The sequence below is a fragment of the Ovis aries genome, chromosome 17 (assembly GCF_016772045.2).
Source record: "Ovis aries strain OAR_USU_Benz2616 breed Rambouillet chromosome 17, ARS-UI_Ramb_v3.0, whole genome shotgun sequence".
In the NCBI taxonomy this organism is placed as follows: Eukaryota; Metazoa; Chordata; class Mammalia; order Artiodactyla; family Bovidae; genus Ovis; species Ovis aries.
The window spans coordinates 46,087,077-46,103,196 of NC_056070.1; the positions used below are offsets into that span (position 1 = coordinate 46,087,077).

Below are 16,120 nucleotides of genomic sequence, written 5' to 3' on the forward strand. Positions count from 1 at the left end.
TGTACAAGGCCAGTATTGCCAAGATATCGAAGCCAGACAAGGATACTACAAGAAAAGAAAATCACAGGCCAATATCTCTGATAAATACAGATGGAAAAATTTTCAACAAAGTACTAGCAAACTGAATTCAATAGAATCTTAAAAAAATAATAATAATACACCATGATTTGTCCCTGGGATACAAGGATGGTTCAACATATTCAATCAATAATGGGATAAACCATATTAATAGAATAAAAGATAAAATCATATTACCATCTCAATAGATGCAGAAAACTCTTTGGCAAAATACAATATTCATTCATGGTTAAAAACTCAACATAGTAAAGGCCATACTTGACAAGCCCACAAATAACATACTCAATAATGAAAGGTTGAAAGCCTTCCCTCGAAGATGAGAAACAAGACAAGGATGCCCACTCTTATTCAACACAGGAGTTGAATAACACTGGAAATACTAGCCAGAAAATTAAGACAAGAAAAGGAAATAAAAATCATCCAAATCATAACACAAAAAATGAAATTAGGATTTTTAGAAAACCCTAAATATTTCACCAAAAACTGTTGGAACTAACAGATGAATTCCATAAAGTTGCAGGATACAGAATCAAGGTCAAGGAATGAATGGATAAATAAATGTGGCACATATATATATATATAGACACCTGTGAATATATACTACACACAATGAATATTACTCAGCTGCCTAAAGAAGGAAATCAGGCAGTGAGACAACATGAATGTCCCCAAAGGACATTTTTCCATGTGAATTAAGTCAGGCAGAGAAAGATAAGAGCTGTATGATCTCACTTACCAGAAGAATCTGAAAAAGCCAAGCTGATTGAAACAGGGAATATATTGATAGTGCCAGAGACAGGGATTGGGGCAGTAGGGTAGGGTGTTGAGGGTAGGTGAGATGGATGAAGGGGATTAAAAAGGTACAAAGTTCCAGTTATAAAATAAGTAAGTCCTGGGGACATAACATATAACATGGTAACTGTAGTCAATAATGTTCTATTTGCATATTTGAAAGTTTTTGAGAATAGATCTCAAAAGTTCTCATCACAAGAAAAGAAATTCTGTAGCAACATATATGGATGGATGTTAATCAGACTTGTGATGATCTTGTGATGTATACAAATATCAAGTCATTATGTTGTGCTCCTAACAATATTATAATGCTGTATGTCAACTGTACCTCAGTTAAAAATAATAATAAAGTTAGAAAAAAAGACAGGAAACAGGAAACTAGCCAATAATGAGAATAGAGCACCGCCTCTACCCACCGTGCCCCCGACCCATGCCATACAGGACTCACACCCAAACTCCCCAAACATGGTGCAAAAAGAGTTTGAAGGCCAATTGCAGCCCAGAAAAAGAGTCCTCTGTGTCTGGACTCCAGGTTCTGAGGAATCTGCAGGAAAGACGGCCTGAGAACACTGCTGTGAAAGGCAGGTCTGTGGGCTCTGGCGGAAGGGACGCAGGGACCCGGAGGGCATCAGAACCCCTCTAGGACTACGATGGGGCTCCACCTTGAGACATCCTTCCTGGGGGCGCCCTGCCCCATCCACTACACCCAGGCCTCACGGCTGACGGAGGAGGAAACCTGCGGCAGAAGAGGCAGCCAGGGCACCCCACCCGGCCTGCACCCGCCTCCTCCATCACCCCAAGAGAGAGCCGGAATGGAGCCCCGAGCGCTGACCCGTCTCCAAGATGGACCTAAACCGCGAGCAGGAGGCTCCCGCCCATGCTCGCGCAGTACAGCTGGTTTGGGGGCATCATCTGACTCCGACCCTCAACAAGCCCCCTTCACCTCAGCCGTTGGAGCACCTGATTGAGATGCTCTCAGAGCACAGCGAGGAAGTGCCACAAAGAAGGGAAACGTTTCCCCTGTAGAGTCAGAGCGTTCATGCCCCGCTTCCACGAGAAAGAGGAAAAAGCAAGCCCACATGTGCGAGATAGCTCAGCCCCAGGAGTGAGCAGAGAAATGCAAATCATGACATTTCACATATACTAAGTTGGTGATAAAAACACTGATAATGCTCTTTGCTGGTAAAACAGTTGGAAAATGAGAATATTAATAACATCATTGGCAGTGAGAAATGACTTTCAATATTTTGGCAAAATGTTTCAAGAGTGATGGAATTATTTACTCTTTCTGATGCAAAAATTCAGTTTTGAAATTTTAACCTGGATAGTAATCAATATAAGACAAAAAGTCATAAACAGAAAGACCTCAAAGATACCAATACCCATCAATCTATGTAAAACAGATATAAAATACATTAAATGCATATATAATATGAATATAACTAAATTCTTATTATATATGTTGTATATAATATAGAGGGCTTCCTTGGTGGCTCAGCTGGTAAAGAATCCATCTGCAATGCAGGAGACCTGGGTTTGAGCCCTTGATTGGGAAGATCCCCTGGAGAAGAGAACGGCTACCCACTCCAGTATTTTTGCCTGGAGAATTCCATGGTAGAGGAGCCTGGAAGGCTATGGAAGCATAGCAATCATTGCATTGTAAAATAGTGCAAAGTTTTGGTAAAATATAATATGTAATTAAATGTTTATGTCTATACATTCTAATTATGAATAATACCTAGTAATATGGAAAACACTTTAAGAGAGTACATCAGCTTAATTTTTGTTACATTATTTATTTATTTATTGGGCTATGTTTGGTCTTAGCTGCAGCACATGGGATCCTCCGTTGTGGCACATGGACTCTCTAGCTGTGGCACACAGGCTCCAGAGTGCACAGGCTCGGTAGTTGCATCATGAGGGCTTGGCTGCTCCACAGCATGTGATATCTTAGTTCCCCGACCAGGGATCAAACCCACTTCCCCTGCATCGCAAAGTGAATTCCTAAGCACTGGACCACCAGGAAAGTGCCTACAGTACGTCAGTACATCAGGTTTAAAAGCAGATGTCTGCAAAGCATACAGGATGTAGGACCGAGTAGATCACGTGTAAAAAGAACCAAAAGCAACACGACAAAGCAAATGAATAACTATAACTGGGAGGGTCTCTGAACCTCCCATGAAGAAGCACCAGTGTATCTGTGTGTGTGTGTGTGTGTGTGTGTGTGTGTGTGTGTGTGTAATCTACAAAAATACAACAAACTATGCTGTATGTGCATGCTCAGTTGTGTCCAGTTCTTTGCAATCCCAGGGACTGTGGCCCGCCAGCCTCCTCTGTCCATGGTATTTTCCAGGCAAGAATACTGGAGTGGGTTGCCATGCCCTTCTCCAGGGGATCTTCCCAACCCAGGGACTGAACCCAGTTCTCCTGCATTGCAGGCAGATTTTTTACCGTCTGAGCCACTCAGGGTTCACAACAAACTAGTGACTATAACAAAAAAGAAGCACACTCACAGATGCAGAGAACAAACTAGTGGTCAGCAGTGGCGGTGGGGCAGTATAGGGGTGGGGGGGTGGGAGGTACAAACTATTGGGTGTAAGATAAACTACAAAGCTGTATTGAACAACACGGGGAATATAGCCGATATTTTGTAATAACTGTAAATGGACTATTAACTTTAAAAACTGTACAAAAAATTTAATAAAAAATAATAAACCATATTTAAAGACTTGGTATATAAAAAGAATATAAAATAGCTCAATAATTCTTTAATATTGTATTGAAATATTTTTGACATATTAGCTAAAATAATGGAGAAGGCAATGGCAACCCATTCCAGTACTCTTGCCTGGAAAATCCCATGGCGGAGGAGCCTGGCAGGCTGCAGTCCATGGGGTCACCAAGAGTCGGACACGACTGAGCTACTTCACTTTCACTTTTCACTTTCATGCATTGGAGAAGGAAATGGCAACCCACTCCAGTGTTCTGGCCTGGAGAATCCCAGGGACAGGGGAGCCTGGTGGGCTGCCGTCTATGGGGTCACACAGAGTCAGACACGACTGAAGTGACTTAGCAGCAGCAGCAGCAGCAGCTAAAATAAAATATGTTGGTAAGTTTAAAAAAGAAAAGAAGCACCGATATTCTGTGCAATACATTAGCCTGAGGAACACAGGGCTGCAAAAATTCTACTGTCATTCTTCCCTACCCAGGGAGGCTTCTGGATAGGGTGGGGCATCGTCCATGGCAGAGTCCCCAGAGCCAGAATGTGCTGAGGACACAGAAAGCACTGAACAGAAGTCTGTCGAGTGAATCCCAGGATAGGATTTTACCCACGTGTCTTTCCCGATAGACTTTTGTCAAGAGACACACAGTCTTGCTTGCCTTCCACCAGCAAAAGACACTAAGGACCACATTTTACTTAAAGGACATTAAGAGTTTATTTCATAAAAGTCACAACATATATTCACTACATAGTGGCATTCGTCACCTTTTCTGTGCTATAAACTACTTTAAACACACAATTCTTTCCAATTGCTTATCTTTGGCCAAATTATGTGTAGATAATAGAGTACCGCAGAAGCCAAAATATATAGCCTATAAATAAAGTGCACTACTCTCCTTCTTTAGAAATAAAAAGTTGTTCATTACTTCTCCTGATATATTAGCTGTGTAGGGTGAATATGCAGAGTTTAAAAAAAAAAAACAAAGAATTCTATTTAAAATAAAGACAGTTTCTTATTTGATTTGCTTCACCAGAAACTGAGTAAGAAAAAGAAAAAATCCAAGTGTAAGTCTTAGGAATACAGTGTTCTCACTTCTAGGTGCTCTATGGCACAAGGATATAATGCCAAGTTACAGGTGACCTGGCTTCTGGAATCACAAGACACTCAGAGCAGGGGCCAGCCATACTTTTCACCAAACACTGGGGTCTTTGCCTGCATCAGGCAGGGTCACCCCCCCCAAGGCACATCTGTGGGACCACACAGGGCACTGTCACAGGTGCCGAGGCTGGTGCATCTGGGGACCCCTCCTCCCTGTGGAGGAACAGAGGTTAACCCCTCCATCAACATGCCACTGTGTCCCACGCTCAACACAGCAGGAGATGCTTGAAGATGACTGTTAACACTCATCGTCATCAGGGCAGTTCCTTTATGAAGGTGCACAGGAAGATGGGAAAAGGTCTACAAAACCACATAGAAACTCACCAGGGGACAAAGCAGAGGTGAGGGGATGGGGCGGGACGGTCGTGGGGGTAAGGGGCTTTAATGCTATTGCCATCACAGTTTTCAAGGAAGATTTTCCAGTATCAAAAACAGGTTGGAATTTCTTACCCACACATTTCACAAGCACTCTTGGTGCTGTCATCACAGTGCAACCTTTCGTAGTCTTGTTTCCCAACAATTCCATGGCGTTTTGGTTCACATCTAGGATCGCAAACCCTAGTATTCCACGGGATCTCGCCCAAACATGGGGTCGTAAGGATCGTTCCGTTTCCTAGGGGGCTGAGTCCAGATCTAAGTCTATAAATAAACATCAACTCAGAAGACACAGCCAATGCTACCCCCACCTCCCTAGGTCGGTCAGGTCAGGGGTTCTTGATTCTCCCCTGCACTCAAGAGCAGCCTGCCACGTGGCTCTATTTATCAAGGCGTCTTTGCAGCAATGTGCAGTCACGTACTGTAGTGTGCTACTCCCCACTGTGATCCACTCTTTGGAAAACCGGAAAAGCATTTGCAAGTGATGAGGAAGAAATCCTAGGGATATTATGCCTTGGAAAACGGTGGCTCTTCTGGCCCATCGTGAACACAGAGAAGGCTCAGGTGCCAGGAAAGGAGGAGGGGGTGGATTTTAAGGCTGACTTTGAACCTGAAGAGCTAACACTCACGAGGAAGGGGCTGAGATGCTTTTGGAGCAGAAGACCCCACCCTCTGTGGAGCTCTCTGCCTTGGCGAGATCCCCATGCACAGACAGGGGCTGGGTGGCCAGCGTCTCCACCCCACAGCCCTGGGCATCAGGAGAGGCCCAGCGCAGCCATGCGAGCAGACATGGGGCTGGCCCAGGCTGGCGCCACCCTGCAGAAAGTCACTCTTTGGCAGGTGCCTGGCGCTGGGGACCCCGCTGTTGGGTGGAGTCGGCAGGTGGAAAACATGCTCATGGGCAGCTGCCTCAGCCCGACCCTCCCCTGCAGACACCAGGACTTTGGTCCAAAGTCCCCATCACAAGGCAGAGGTTAAATTTCTCATCCGGTGCTATGGCCCCTGTGCGCCCAGTGTGGAGGGTCCTGTGCTCCGTGTGCACTGGCAGGGATGAAGGGGAAGCGTGTGCCCCAGGGTCCCACCCGCCTCCTCTGTGTATCAGGCTGCAGACAGACTGGCGGACCCCGTCACATGGGCAGGTCACAGGTGATAACAGCTCTCTCAGGGCTGTGACCCCAGGGTCCAGACGGTAACGAGGAGAGGGTCCCAGTGGCAATGGTAGAGCGTTGCTTGTGTTCTGTTTGCAGCAGGTAGAGGGGCTCTGAGCAGCAGGCCGGCCGGGTGTTCAGCCTCTCTGCTCACAAGGCAGACAGGTCCACGCGATGTCCAGAGTGGCTGCTCTTGTCCCAAGGGCTGAGCCTGGTGGAGCCTGTAGCAGGCCGGGTCCCGTTCATCTGCAAACCACAAAGCAGTGAGGAGTGAAGACTCTGCTCCCAGACAAGAAACCCATGGCGCCCAGGGAGTGTGGAGAGCAAAGCCTTGGGCCAGAAAGCTGCCTGAGAATCCTCCCTAGTGGGAGGAAGGGGCACTGCTCCCCAGAAAAATGAGCACTTTTCTCCACCTGTTCAGCAAGCATTTGTCTGCCTCATAGCTCCCAGCTTCTGGGGTGCACTCAACCCTGCAGTCATTCACTCCTCACTCTCTCCTTCCTTCCTTCCTTCATTCATTCGCACATGTATTCATTCATTCGCAAATCTATTCGTCCATCTGCTTATTCAGTCATTCCCTCTGTTATTTATGGAACAGGCCACGCACCAGGGACTGAGCTAGGCTCTGAGGTCGCTCCAGTGAGCCAAGCTGATCAGACTTTTGTTCTCATGGAGCTTACATTCTGATGGGAGAGGTGGACAATGGCCATCAAGCAAATGAATAAACTGAACAATTCCCTGGAGTGGCAGGCAGGTGTATTATGCTGGAATAGGGAGGGAGCACCTTTGTTCAGTGCTGTCCAGGAAAGACTTCCTGAGACGGGATCCCTGAGCAAGGACCTGACTGGTAGGGAGCTGCACTGCGGTGAGAATGCAGGACACCGCTTGCTCCAGGCTGCCTCGGGGCCCTGCCCAGGGGTCTGCAGGGCAGAGGACAAGGAACCATACATCCAAGCCCAGCACTGAAAAGTGCGTGGCTTGTTCAGACCCCTGATCATTCACGCTCAATTTTTCAGGCATCTGTAGGGGGAGGAACCCTGATGTAAAGGCCGGGCTGTGCCAGGGGCCTTCTGTGCCTCTGTGGGACACCAGCGTGTCCAGTGCCTGCTTCTTGGTCAACTGACCTTCCGTCCCCCTGAGTCAAAATAAGAAGTTCTGGTCCTGGAAAGTGCAGGAGAGAGGTTCAGGTGATTTCATGAGGACGGGACCTTGTTGGCGTATGACATCAGCTTGTGCCACCTGCCGGCCTATGTCAGGTATGAAACGGTCAACCAACAAGCACCAGCACCTGAGCCAAGCCTCTATCACCTCGACCTGGGCAGCCACTTGCCCCGACACAGACGGTGCAGATAATGGAGCTTAGGGGAGGAGGAAGCAGAGGGGCCGGCGCTCAGGACTCGAAAGACACAGGCTCAGGACCCCTTGGTCCTCAGCAAGGTGGGAGCTGTGTGCAGCTCAGTGAAGCTGGAGCTAGTCCCCGGCCGGCATGGACTGGCTTTGCAGGCAATGAGGACAAGGCACAAGAGCCCGGGTTCAAGGTGGGTCAAGGATGGAATGCACTCAGAGAAGGATGGGCGGGCACAGGAGGGGTGTAGACAAGATACCACACGCACTCACAATGTCCGAGCTGAAGGGCTTCACGTTGGCCTGACGGCTGGAGCTGCTCGTGAGGGACCAGACCTTGGTTTTATGCTTGAAAGCGGCTCTCACCTTCAAAGGCAGAATGGAAGGCTCAATGGAAGCAATTTCAGAAGTGGAAAAAGCAACAGTAAGAGGTCATTCTAAAAGGTCCTGAGGAATTTGTGCTGATGCCAGGCCCAGAACACTGCACACAGGGTGAGACAGGATTCGGAGGTATTAGACCCAAATAGTCAGTGGTTCCAGAGCTGTGTTGTGTTTCACTGATTCGTTTGGCAGATACAGACTGTGCCCCCCACCAACCCCCACCATACCCAGCCCTGTACGGGGAGAAAGCTGGATCTCCTGGTCTTTGCTGACCTCATGGCTCTGGGTGAAGAGACAGGACGTGCTCAACAATGAACAGCATCGGGGCAGGGCATGTGACGGACACAGACATCACCCAGAGCAGTAAATGAACAAATGCATGCGTGGGGCGGGCTGTGTGTGGTTCTGAGGCTGCTCCCCTTCCTGCCTCCTCTGCCACGTGGATCAGTCTCAGCCTGATTATGCAATCATGTGACCTCCCTCTTCCATTGGCTGCCATCGTCCTGGGCAACTCACCCTGCATGCCCCACCCCCACATCTCCTTCTTCTCTGCCTGACCTCTCCTGTGCACATGGACAAAATCTCCTGAAAGAGCACAGATGCGGGTGTTCCCACCCTCTTCTCAATCATCATTCTAGAGGCATTTCCCCATAATCCCAGCCTGGTGGGTGGGTGTGTGTGTGTGTGTGTGTGTGCGTGTGTGTGTGTGTGCTGAGTCACTTCAATCATGATCAACTCCTTGCAACCCTATGGACTGTAGCCCACCAGGCTCCTCTGTCCATGGGATTCTCCAAGCAAGAATGCTGGACTGGGTTCCCATACCCTCCTCCAGGGAATCTTCCCGACCCTGGGATCGAACCCATGTCTCATGTCTCCTGCAGTGGCAGGTGGGCTCTTTACCACTCATGCCACCTGGCTCAAATGCTGAGGAACATGGCACCAAACCCACAATGTAAGGGTAAAACTTTTCCTATGGATTACTGGTCCTGAGAGATGGGATCCAGAGCAGCCTGCACCATCTCCGTGGCCAAGTACATGGAAGGTGCAATGGCCCAGACTGCACCAGGAGGAATGAGCCCACTCCAGGTGCCCCAGTGCCCTTGGAAGCCGCATCACAAAAGCCCCCTCTCCAATCCCTGTAGTCAAGAGTCTTCCTTACACCCCAGGCCAGCTTCCTGTATGCCTTGGGGGAGGGTTTGCTGGGAGCCCATCTGCATCTCACTCTCCCTAATACACCAGATGCCAAGCAAGGTCCTGAGTCTCCAGCTTAGTTATTCCACACTGTCTCCATCTCCCTTGGTCCTCCATGCAACCAGCAGCCCCTGGGTGACATCAGTGAGGGAGGATTTGTGTCTGTTGCTTAGCAACCGGGATGAGGGAGGAGGGACTGATGCAAAGCAGCCGCCTGCACACCACCTGTTACAGACACCAAAGCTCATTCAGGGTTACAGTCCCAGAAACCAGCCAGATGAGGCCACACCTTTCCTGCTCTCTGTGCCCTTGCAGAAATGAAAAACCAGCTTCATGTTGGCAAGAAGTGGAGCAGACATACCTCTGAATTCAGGAGACAGTGAAAGAGGAAGATGAAAAATCCCTGGGAAGGAAAGGGAAGAAAACACAGAATTAGAGCCGCTTGCATTTTTGTTACAAACACTTTCTGAGGGTTCTTTCCAATGTCACCCATGGACTCTGAGAGTGGCATCAGCATGGCTTGGTGTTGGAGAGGATGGGAGCAAGCTGTGATGCTTCACCATGAAACCATGAGGATGGAAGGGTGTCCTGTAATCTAACCTAGATTTAGGCAGACACCATGACCAAGGTACAGAGACAGGTACATGCCCAGATCAGCTTAACCTGGAAGAGGAGCAAACTTGCTGGGGAGGACAGGTGGGAGGGCACAAGCCTAGCAGCTAAACAGCCCTTGTGTCCTCACCGGCAGACCAAGGATGATGATGATAATGAAAACAGATGCAAGACGAGGATGTCCTCAAACATCTAGAGACTGCTCCTGTGTCAGCACTAGGCAAACACTTCATCTCACTGAGTGCTAAAAGCAGCCCCATGTCCTATTACTGTTCCATTTTATGGAAGTGGAGACCAGGACACAGAGAATAAATGAGGAACCCAGGACCTGCGGTATGTAAGGGCTGCTGCCACGACAACCCATCCCCTGTCACCATGATAACCAGAAGAAAGCTGTGTATAGCGGCTTATTACAGATTAAAAGTGCAACACAGCTGCTGGTTATGAAGACCCAGAGGCAGTAAGGACATCACGGTGAGGACTGGGCTGGGCCACAGTGACGTTTGCCAGGATTCAGCCTGCAGCTCGGCTGTGTAGGCTATGGATGGCAATGAGCATCCGCCTCCATCCTTCCATGAGGGGCTCGTGGGTCTGGGGACTCGGACTCTGAGCATCTCAGATCTCCAGTTTCCAGGCTGTTACCTTTTCTGTCCTTCCATGTAGAGGGCAGATGAGAACTCAGAACCTGAGGTACCTCCCTTTCACCAACCCTCCATGCCCAGCTCCCTTTCGGGAGCCACCCACATGCTGACCATCTTTCATTCAGGCTGGATGTATCTCCCACGGGTACTGCCCTGAAAGATGAGGCAACCCTGTTGTAAATGGGGTCCTCCAGGCCCTGTTTGCTCAGAGACCCGGTGTGTGCCCCGTCTATGCCTCTGTCCTCTGGGATGCTCCCAGCCTATGGGCTCACAAGGTGAACGCGTGTGGAGGGAACAGATCAGAGTGTCTCCCTCCTGCTGCCATGGCAACCTGCACCCACTCATCTATTCACAAAGCTGACAGCTCCCGGGCTGACAATCCCATTGGACCCTCACCTGTAAGGAGTTGAGTATGGCAAACATGTACTGGAAGACCATGGCCTGGTTGTTGACAGCAAGCACGCCAAAGACCCACGAGGTTCCCAGGATGGGCAGCAGCACGGCCACAGCTTTTGCGGTCAACCTGCCAAAGAAACAGGGATGGGCACTCCGGTGATGGGCAGGCAGGGAGGGTCCAGATGCAAGGCTTCCGGATGGGAGCAGACAAAGCCGCTGCTAGGAGTGAGACCTGGCTCCTCCCTTCAGGAGACCCTAGGTGAGGAGCCGACCTCCCCAGATGTATAAGACAACGTCGCCGCCAGACCAGCCCTGGGCCAAGCTGACCCAGAGCTTGTTCTGTTCCAGTTGGACTGCAGCCCGTTCTGGGCATCTGGGAGCCAGCACGTCCACTGGGCAAATTCGGGATGGCCACCCTGACTCAGCCGGTGGTGATGCTGACAGAAATGCTGATTCCAGGTGTCACAGAGGGAAGCAGAGCTGTGGGGCTGGGTAGGGTGGGAGACACACCCAGTGCTGGGGCACCTGCAGCATCAGCCCAGAGGCTCCCCCTCGGAATATGAGTTGCTCGAGAAGGATCTCGGTCTCCCAGTGTCTGGAAAGCCCAGACAGAGCTGGTGTTCAGGCAGTGCCCATGAGGTTGTCCGAATCCTGGTTGTTTCTGATACGCCCTGCAAATCACATGCTAACTGAAGCCCAGGCTACCTGACTCCTGAAACAGCTCAGCTTTCCATGGGGATGGGGGTGGAGGGAGGCTCTGCATGCGAGCTTTAGAGAAAAGTGTGGAGGCTGATGGGAGCCGTGCTGCCCAGATCAGCACGTGGCACAACCCTTGTCCTTCAGCGCAGTGGCTGACACAGTCTCGCTCACTGGAGGGTGAGTTGTCTCGAGGCTGGACTTTGTCTGCATCTCCGCAGCACCAAAGCGCAGCAAGGCGCCAGGATCTGTGGAAGTGGTCACTGAACGGCTTAAGAAAGAGCACATGGATGAGCCCGCGGATGTGGCGCGCATGGATCCAACCCTTTCCGGAAGGTGGTATAACAGCCCCAAGGCACTTCCGGGTCAGAAAGCCAAGCTCCCGGCACTGACAGCACCTGGCGGCAAACTCCTGAGAAAGCAAGGACTGTTCCCGCATGTCAGCTCTCAGGGAAGCTGCCGCCATGTGTTTTCATGTTAACACCGTTAAAACACCTGAGTCTGGGAAATAAAATATCATGAATGATTTAGGTTCAATCTTTAGATCCTGGGAAAACCTGTAATTGAAAGGAGCAGCCGCCGACAAATCGTATCAAATGTGCTACTTTAAAGGGATGGTTCATTTTTACTTTAAAAAATAGAGCAATAAATGATAAGAATCTTGGGAGAAACTCCTCTAGTTGAGGCTCTCTGAGGGCTTGTTAACCAAGCTGCCAGGTCTTGTCAAAGGTGGAGGGAGCAGGGTCCCTGCAGAGTCGAAAGCCTGGGCAAGGGGACACTGTGCATACGCACACATGCACGACGCACGTACGCACCACGCACGCATGCAAGCAAGCACACGACGATGCCCCACCCCAACCGGCTCCCCCAACCAGGGGCAGGGCCTGCGTGGGGCTCCACCTCCTGCATCCCCTAACCACCCAAGGCTCCAGTTGGTTCACACCTCCCCCCCACCCCCCATCCCCAGTCCCTGATCTCACTGGGAAACCTGAATGTTCTCTGTTGCTTTCTGGGGAATCTGAAATCATGACCAATCAATAAGAGATGAGAAAGCAGGTGGAAGGCAGCCCATTAAGGCTCCCGAGGAAGCATCTGATCCCATTAGTCACTGAGCATTGAGCTGATGGGCAGGAAGGAGAGGCCTAGATTGAATCCAAGAGACGAGGAGCTGGAAGTGTCCCAAGGAGGCTGTGTTGCATCTTCCAGCCCAGCTTCCGGGCTCCTGCTTCACCAGCCCGGGGAGGGGGCGGGGGGGGATGGTCACTCTAATGACACTAAGAAGGGAGTTAGAGAGCTACTCAGGGTCCAGCTGCACCACGTGAAGAGGAGGAGTCAGTGCTGGGTGACATCATAGTCAGGGGTCTGTCCAGAGAGACCAGCTGGACTCTCTCCAGGAGGTCGGCCCAGGGCCATTGTGTCACCTGAAGGACATAGGACACGGGAGGGCACAGAGGCATTGCCCCAATCATGGTTCCTCAGAGAGGTAGAAATACCCTCCAGATCACAGCCCCATCTCCCATGTGTCAGCCTCTACTCCGAGACCAGGTCCCCATGGAGAGCAGGCAGGTCATGGGCTCAGCCACCTCCTGGGCCATGATGCATAAAGAGGGGCCAGGGGCCAGAGAGGAGGGGTGGGTGTGAGCTGAGACCTAGGCTGCTCTGGGCACAGCCAGGCCAGTGGTTCCCTGGCTGCCAGGTCAGAGGGAGAGCAAGAGCCTGTGCTGGAGACAGATTGGGGCCCTGTCCATGGAGGGGCGGGTCTAGGGACTGAGGCTGGGGTGAGGGAGGGTTGGGCTCCTCCTTGGCCAGGCCCCTTGGCTGGGGACAGGCCGCCTCATGGAGCAGCGCTGCCTGGTCTCGCTGATGAAAGAAGAAAGCAAGTGACCCTGACCCAGGAGCATCTCCCAAGGTTTCCAGGGGCTGAAAAGGTCCGAGAAGCCAAAGCCACCTGTCAGGTTAATTTACAGTGTTTGGAATTCATTACAGAATAATTGTCTTATCGATTTGCTGCAGATATATTTACTCTTTACCCTCTCAGATCAGAAGAGATGGAGTGTAGCTAAAGTAACTTAGAGAATGCCAGCTGCTTAGTAACTGTGCCGTGTTTATAAGTCACTTCAGTCATGTCTGACTCTTTGTGACCCCATGGACTGTAGCCTGCCAGGCTCTTTTGTCCATGGGACACTTAAGCAAGAACACTGGAGTGAGTTGCCTTTTCCTTCTCCAGAGGATCTTCCTGACCAAGGGATCAAAGTTGCATCTGTTACTTCTCCTGCATTGACAGACCAGTTCTTTACCACTAGCACCACCTGGGAATCCCGCCCTATTTGTGTAACAGCCCCTAAATTCCCTGCAAGGAGCCACCTCTCCCACTTCCTGGCCCTGTGGTTTAGAGGTGCTGCCTGCACCCCAGAGCCAGGATGGACCGTGTGACTCAGGCCTGGCTTAACTGCTGACGTCCCTCCACTGTAACTGATTCATGGGTGGGCATATGGCCTGGTCTGAAGTCTGCTTGCAGGCTCAGGACCTCTGTCTGATTTTGAGGGAAAGAGACACACTTTCACATGGACTTGAACCTTCTTTGGCAGCCATTTTGTCAGCAGGAGGCACAGTTCATCTCAGGGTGAAGCCGGCAGATGATGTGGGGCAGAGAAATGCAGGCGAGCTGGGTCCTGGACTAAGCCATCCTAGACTCGCTCCTGGACTCATGGATGCCTGTGCTGATAGGTATGCCTTTTGCTTGAGTCAGCTTGCGTTGGGTTTTCTGACACTTGCAAGCAGCAGATCCCCAATAATGGGGTGAGGAAACCCCAGAAGGCAGCAAATGTGAGTGTGGAGACACCTACTCCTTCTGTGGATGGATCAGCCCCAGCACAGGTCAGAACAACCTTTGAGATGGCCGCTGTCACCCCCACCACACAGATCAGCAAATCAGGGTGCTATGGGGTTGAACCGCCCACGAAGCCTCAGCAGATGGTAAGGGCTGAGCCACGACCGCCGCGGCAGGACAGTCAGGTTTGAGAACCTTCCTCTGTACTCCACCACAAGCTCCTCTAACTCTAGGGGTGAAGCTGTCTCTGGAGGATCATCTAATAAACCCCCTCTTTCACAGATCGGGCAGCGAGCTGGGAAAGGGGGCTGCTCCTGGTTGAGACAAATGAGGGTGTGAACTCTGTGCTCCTTGTGATGTCAAGTGGACACAGAGCGAGTCCAAGAGTGTGGCCCGCCCTCCTGCCACCCCTGGAGCATCAGTGGGGGTGGGGGGCATGGCTGACAGCCCTGGGTCCAGCTTACTTGAAGGCGCTGGGATCTCCATGTATCTTGTAGTTCTCGGCACTGATCTGTGAAATGACCCTGGTCACCGCGATGAGGATGCCAACGTTGACCTGCACAAGGAGCACAGGAGACAAGGTAAGCGCTGGAGCGCACCTGCAGGACATCTGAGTCCACCTGGCGGCACCCACCCCCCAGCCAGGCTTCTCAAGCAAACAGGTGGCATCTCTGGGAGAAATCTAACAGTGTCCTTGAACTTTCACCTACACAGATCCCCTGCAAGACTGCTTCCAGGAGCACACATCTATGCTTGAGAAAAGACAGCCCAACATCCCAGGGCTAGTCCCCAGAAGTACATCAAAGAAAGCACCTCTCAGGCGTCCCTGGTGATCCAGCAGTTGGGAATCCACCTTGCAATGCAGGGGACACGAGTTTGATCCCTGGTCCAGGAGGATCCCACATACCATGGGGCAATGAAGCCCGTGGACCGCAACTAACGAGACTATGCTCTGGAGCCTGCGAGCCACACTACTGAGCCCACGCACCAGTAAAGCCTGCACACCCTGGAGCCTATGCTCCACAACAGGAGAGGCCACTGCAGTGAGAAGACCACACATCTCAACAAAGAGTAGCCACCTGCTTGCTGCAACCGGAGAAAGCCTGTGTGCAGCGATGAAGACCCAGTGCAGCCAAAAATTAATAAATAAATATTAAAAGAAAGAAAGAAAGCTCCACTCCACTCAGCACTGAAGTAAGGAGGTTGTGAACTTCAGAATCAGAAGAACTGGTTCCAATTTTCTTTCACCATGTACTCCCTGAGTGTGACACTGAAGTCCTCTGAACCTCAGTTTTTCCACATAATAGCACCCACAGTGCAGTCTGAGTGTTGGAAAGATAGGAAGTCACATCTCCAAAGCCCCAGTACAGCCTGACTCTCACCTCCTGCCCCCACTCCAGGCTCCCACTCCAGGCTGTGGGATCCACAGAGGCCATGGTAAAGGATTCTTCATCTTCTGCCCAGTGCTCCCTCCTTGCTAGGGAAGGTCCCCTTGGGATCTGAGGGCTAGGGGCGGGGGTCTGCAAGGGTCGGTGGCAGTGGCTCCAACACAACCTGTCCTCTCCCATGGGCAGCTCTCCAGGGTTCTGAACAGGAGTCTGACCAGGCAGGTGACAGCAGAAGTGTCCCCTCCCTCTAGATTTCTTTCCGCTACAGGATCCACGCCAGCTAGAATCCAGGGTCATGCTGTAGCCAGGGACTTCTTTGTATTTGAAAAGTTCAGAGGTCATTTACAGAATCACTGAGGAGTCTGGC

The 16,120-nt window shown here is 50.8% G+C and overlaps 1 protein-coding gene across 2 annotated transcripts in view; it reads right to left on the bottom strand.

Annotated features, from left to right (window-relative positions):
- Positions 1 to 4,282: 4,282 nt before the first annotated feature.
- Positions 4,283 to 16,120, bottom strand: part of ADGRD1 (adhesion G protein-coupled receptor D1) — a 176,458-nt gene continuing 164,620 nt past the window's right edge. For both annotated transcript variants that reach the window (XM_004017305.5, XM_004017304.5), the window contains 5 exons: positions 14,830 to 14,921; positions 10,840 to 10,966; positions 9,552 to 9,593; positions 7,892 to 7,984; positions 4,283 to 6,520 (listed from right to left, as the gene is read on the bottom strand). In XM_004017305.5, the coding sequence (XP_004017354.1) occupies positions 6,425 to 6,520; positions 7,892 to 7,984; positions 9,552 to 9,593; positions 10,840 to 10,966; positions 14,830 to 14,921 (450 nt within the window). In that variant the 3' untranslated portion in view covers positions 4,283 to 6,424. The remainder of the gene's footprint in view (positions 6,521 to 7,891; positions 7,985 to 9,551; positions 9,594 to 10,839; positions 10,967 to 14,829; positions 14,922 to 16,120) is intronic.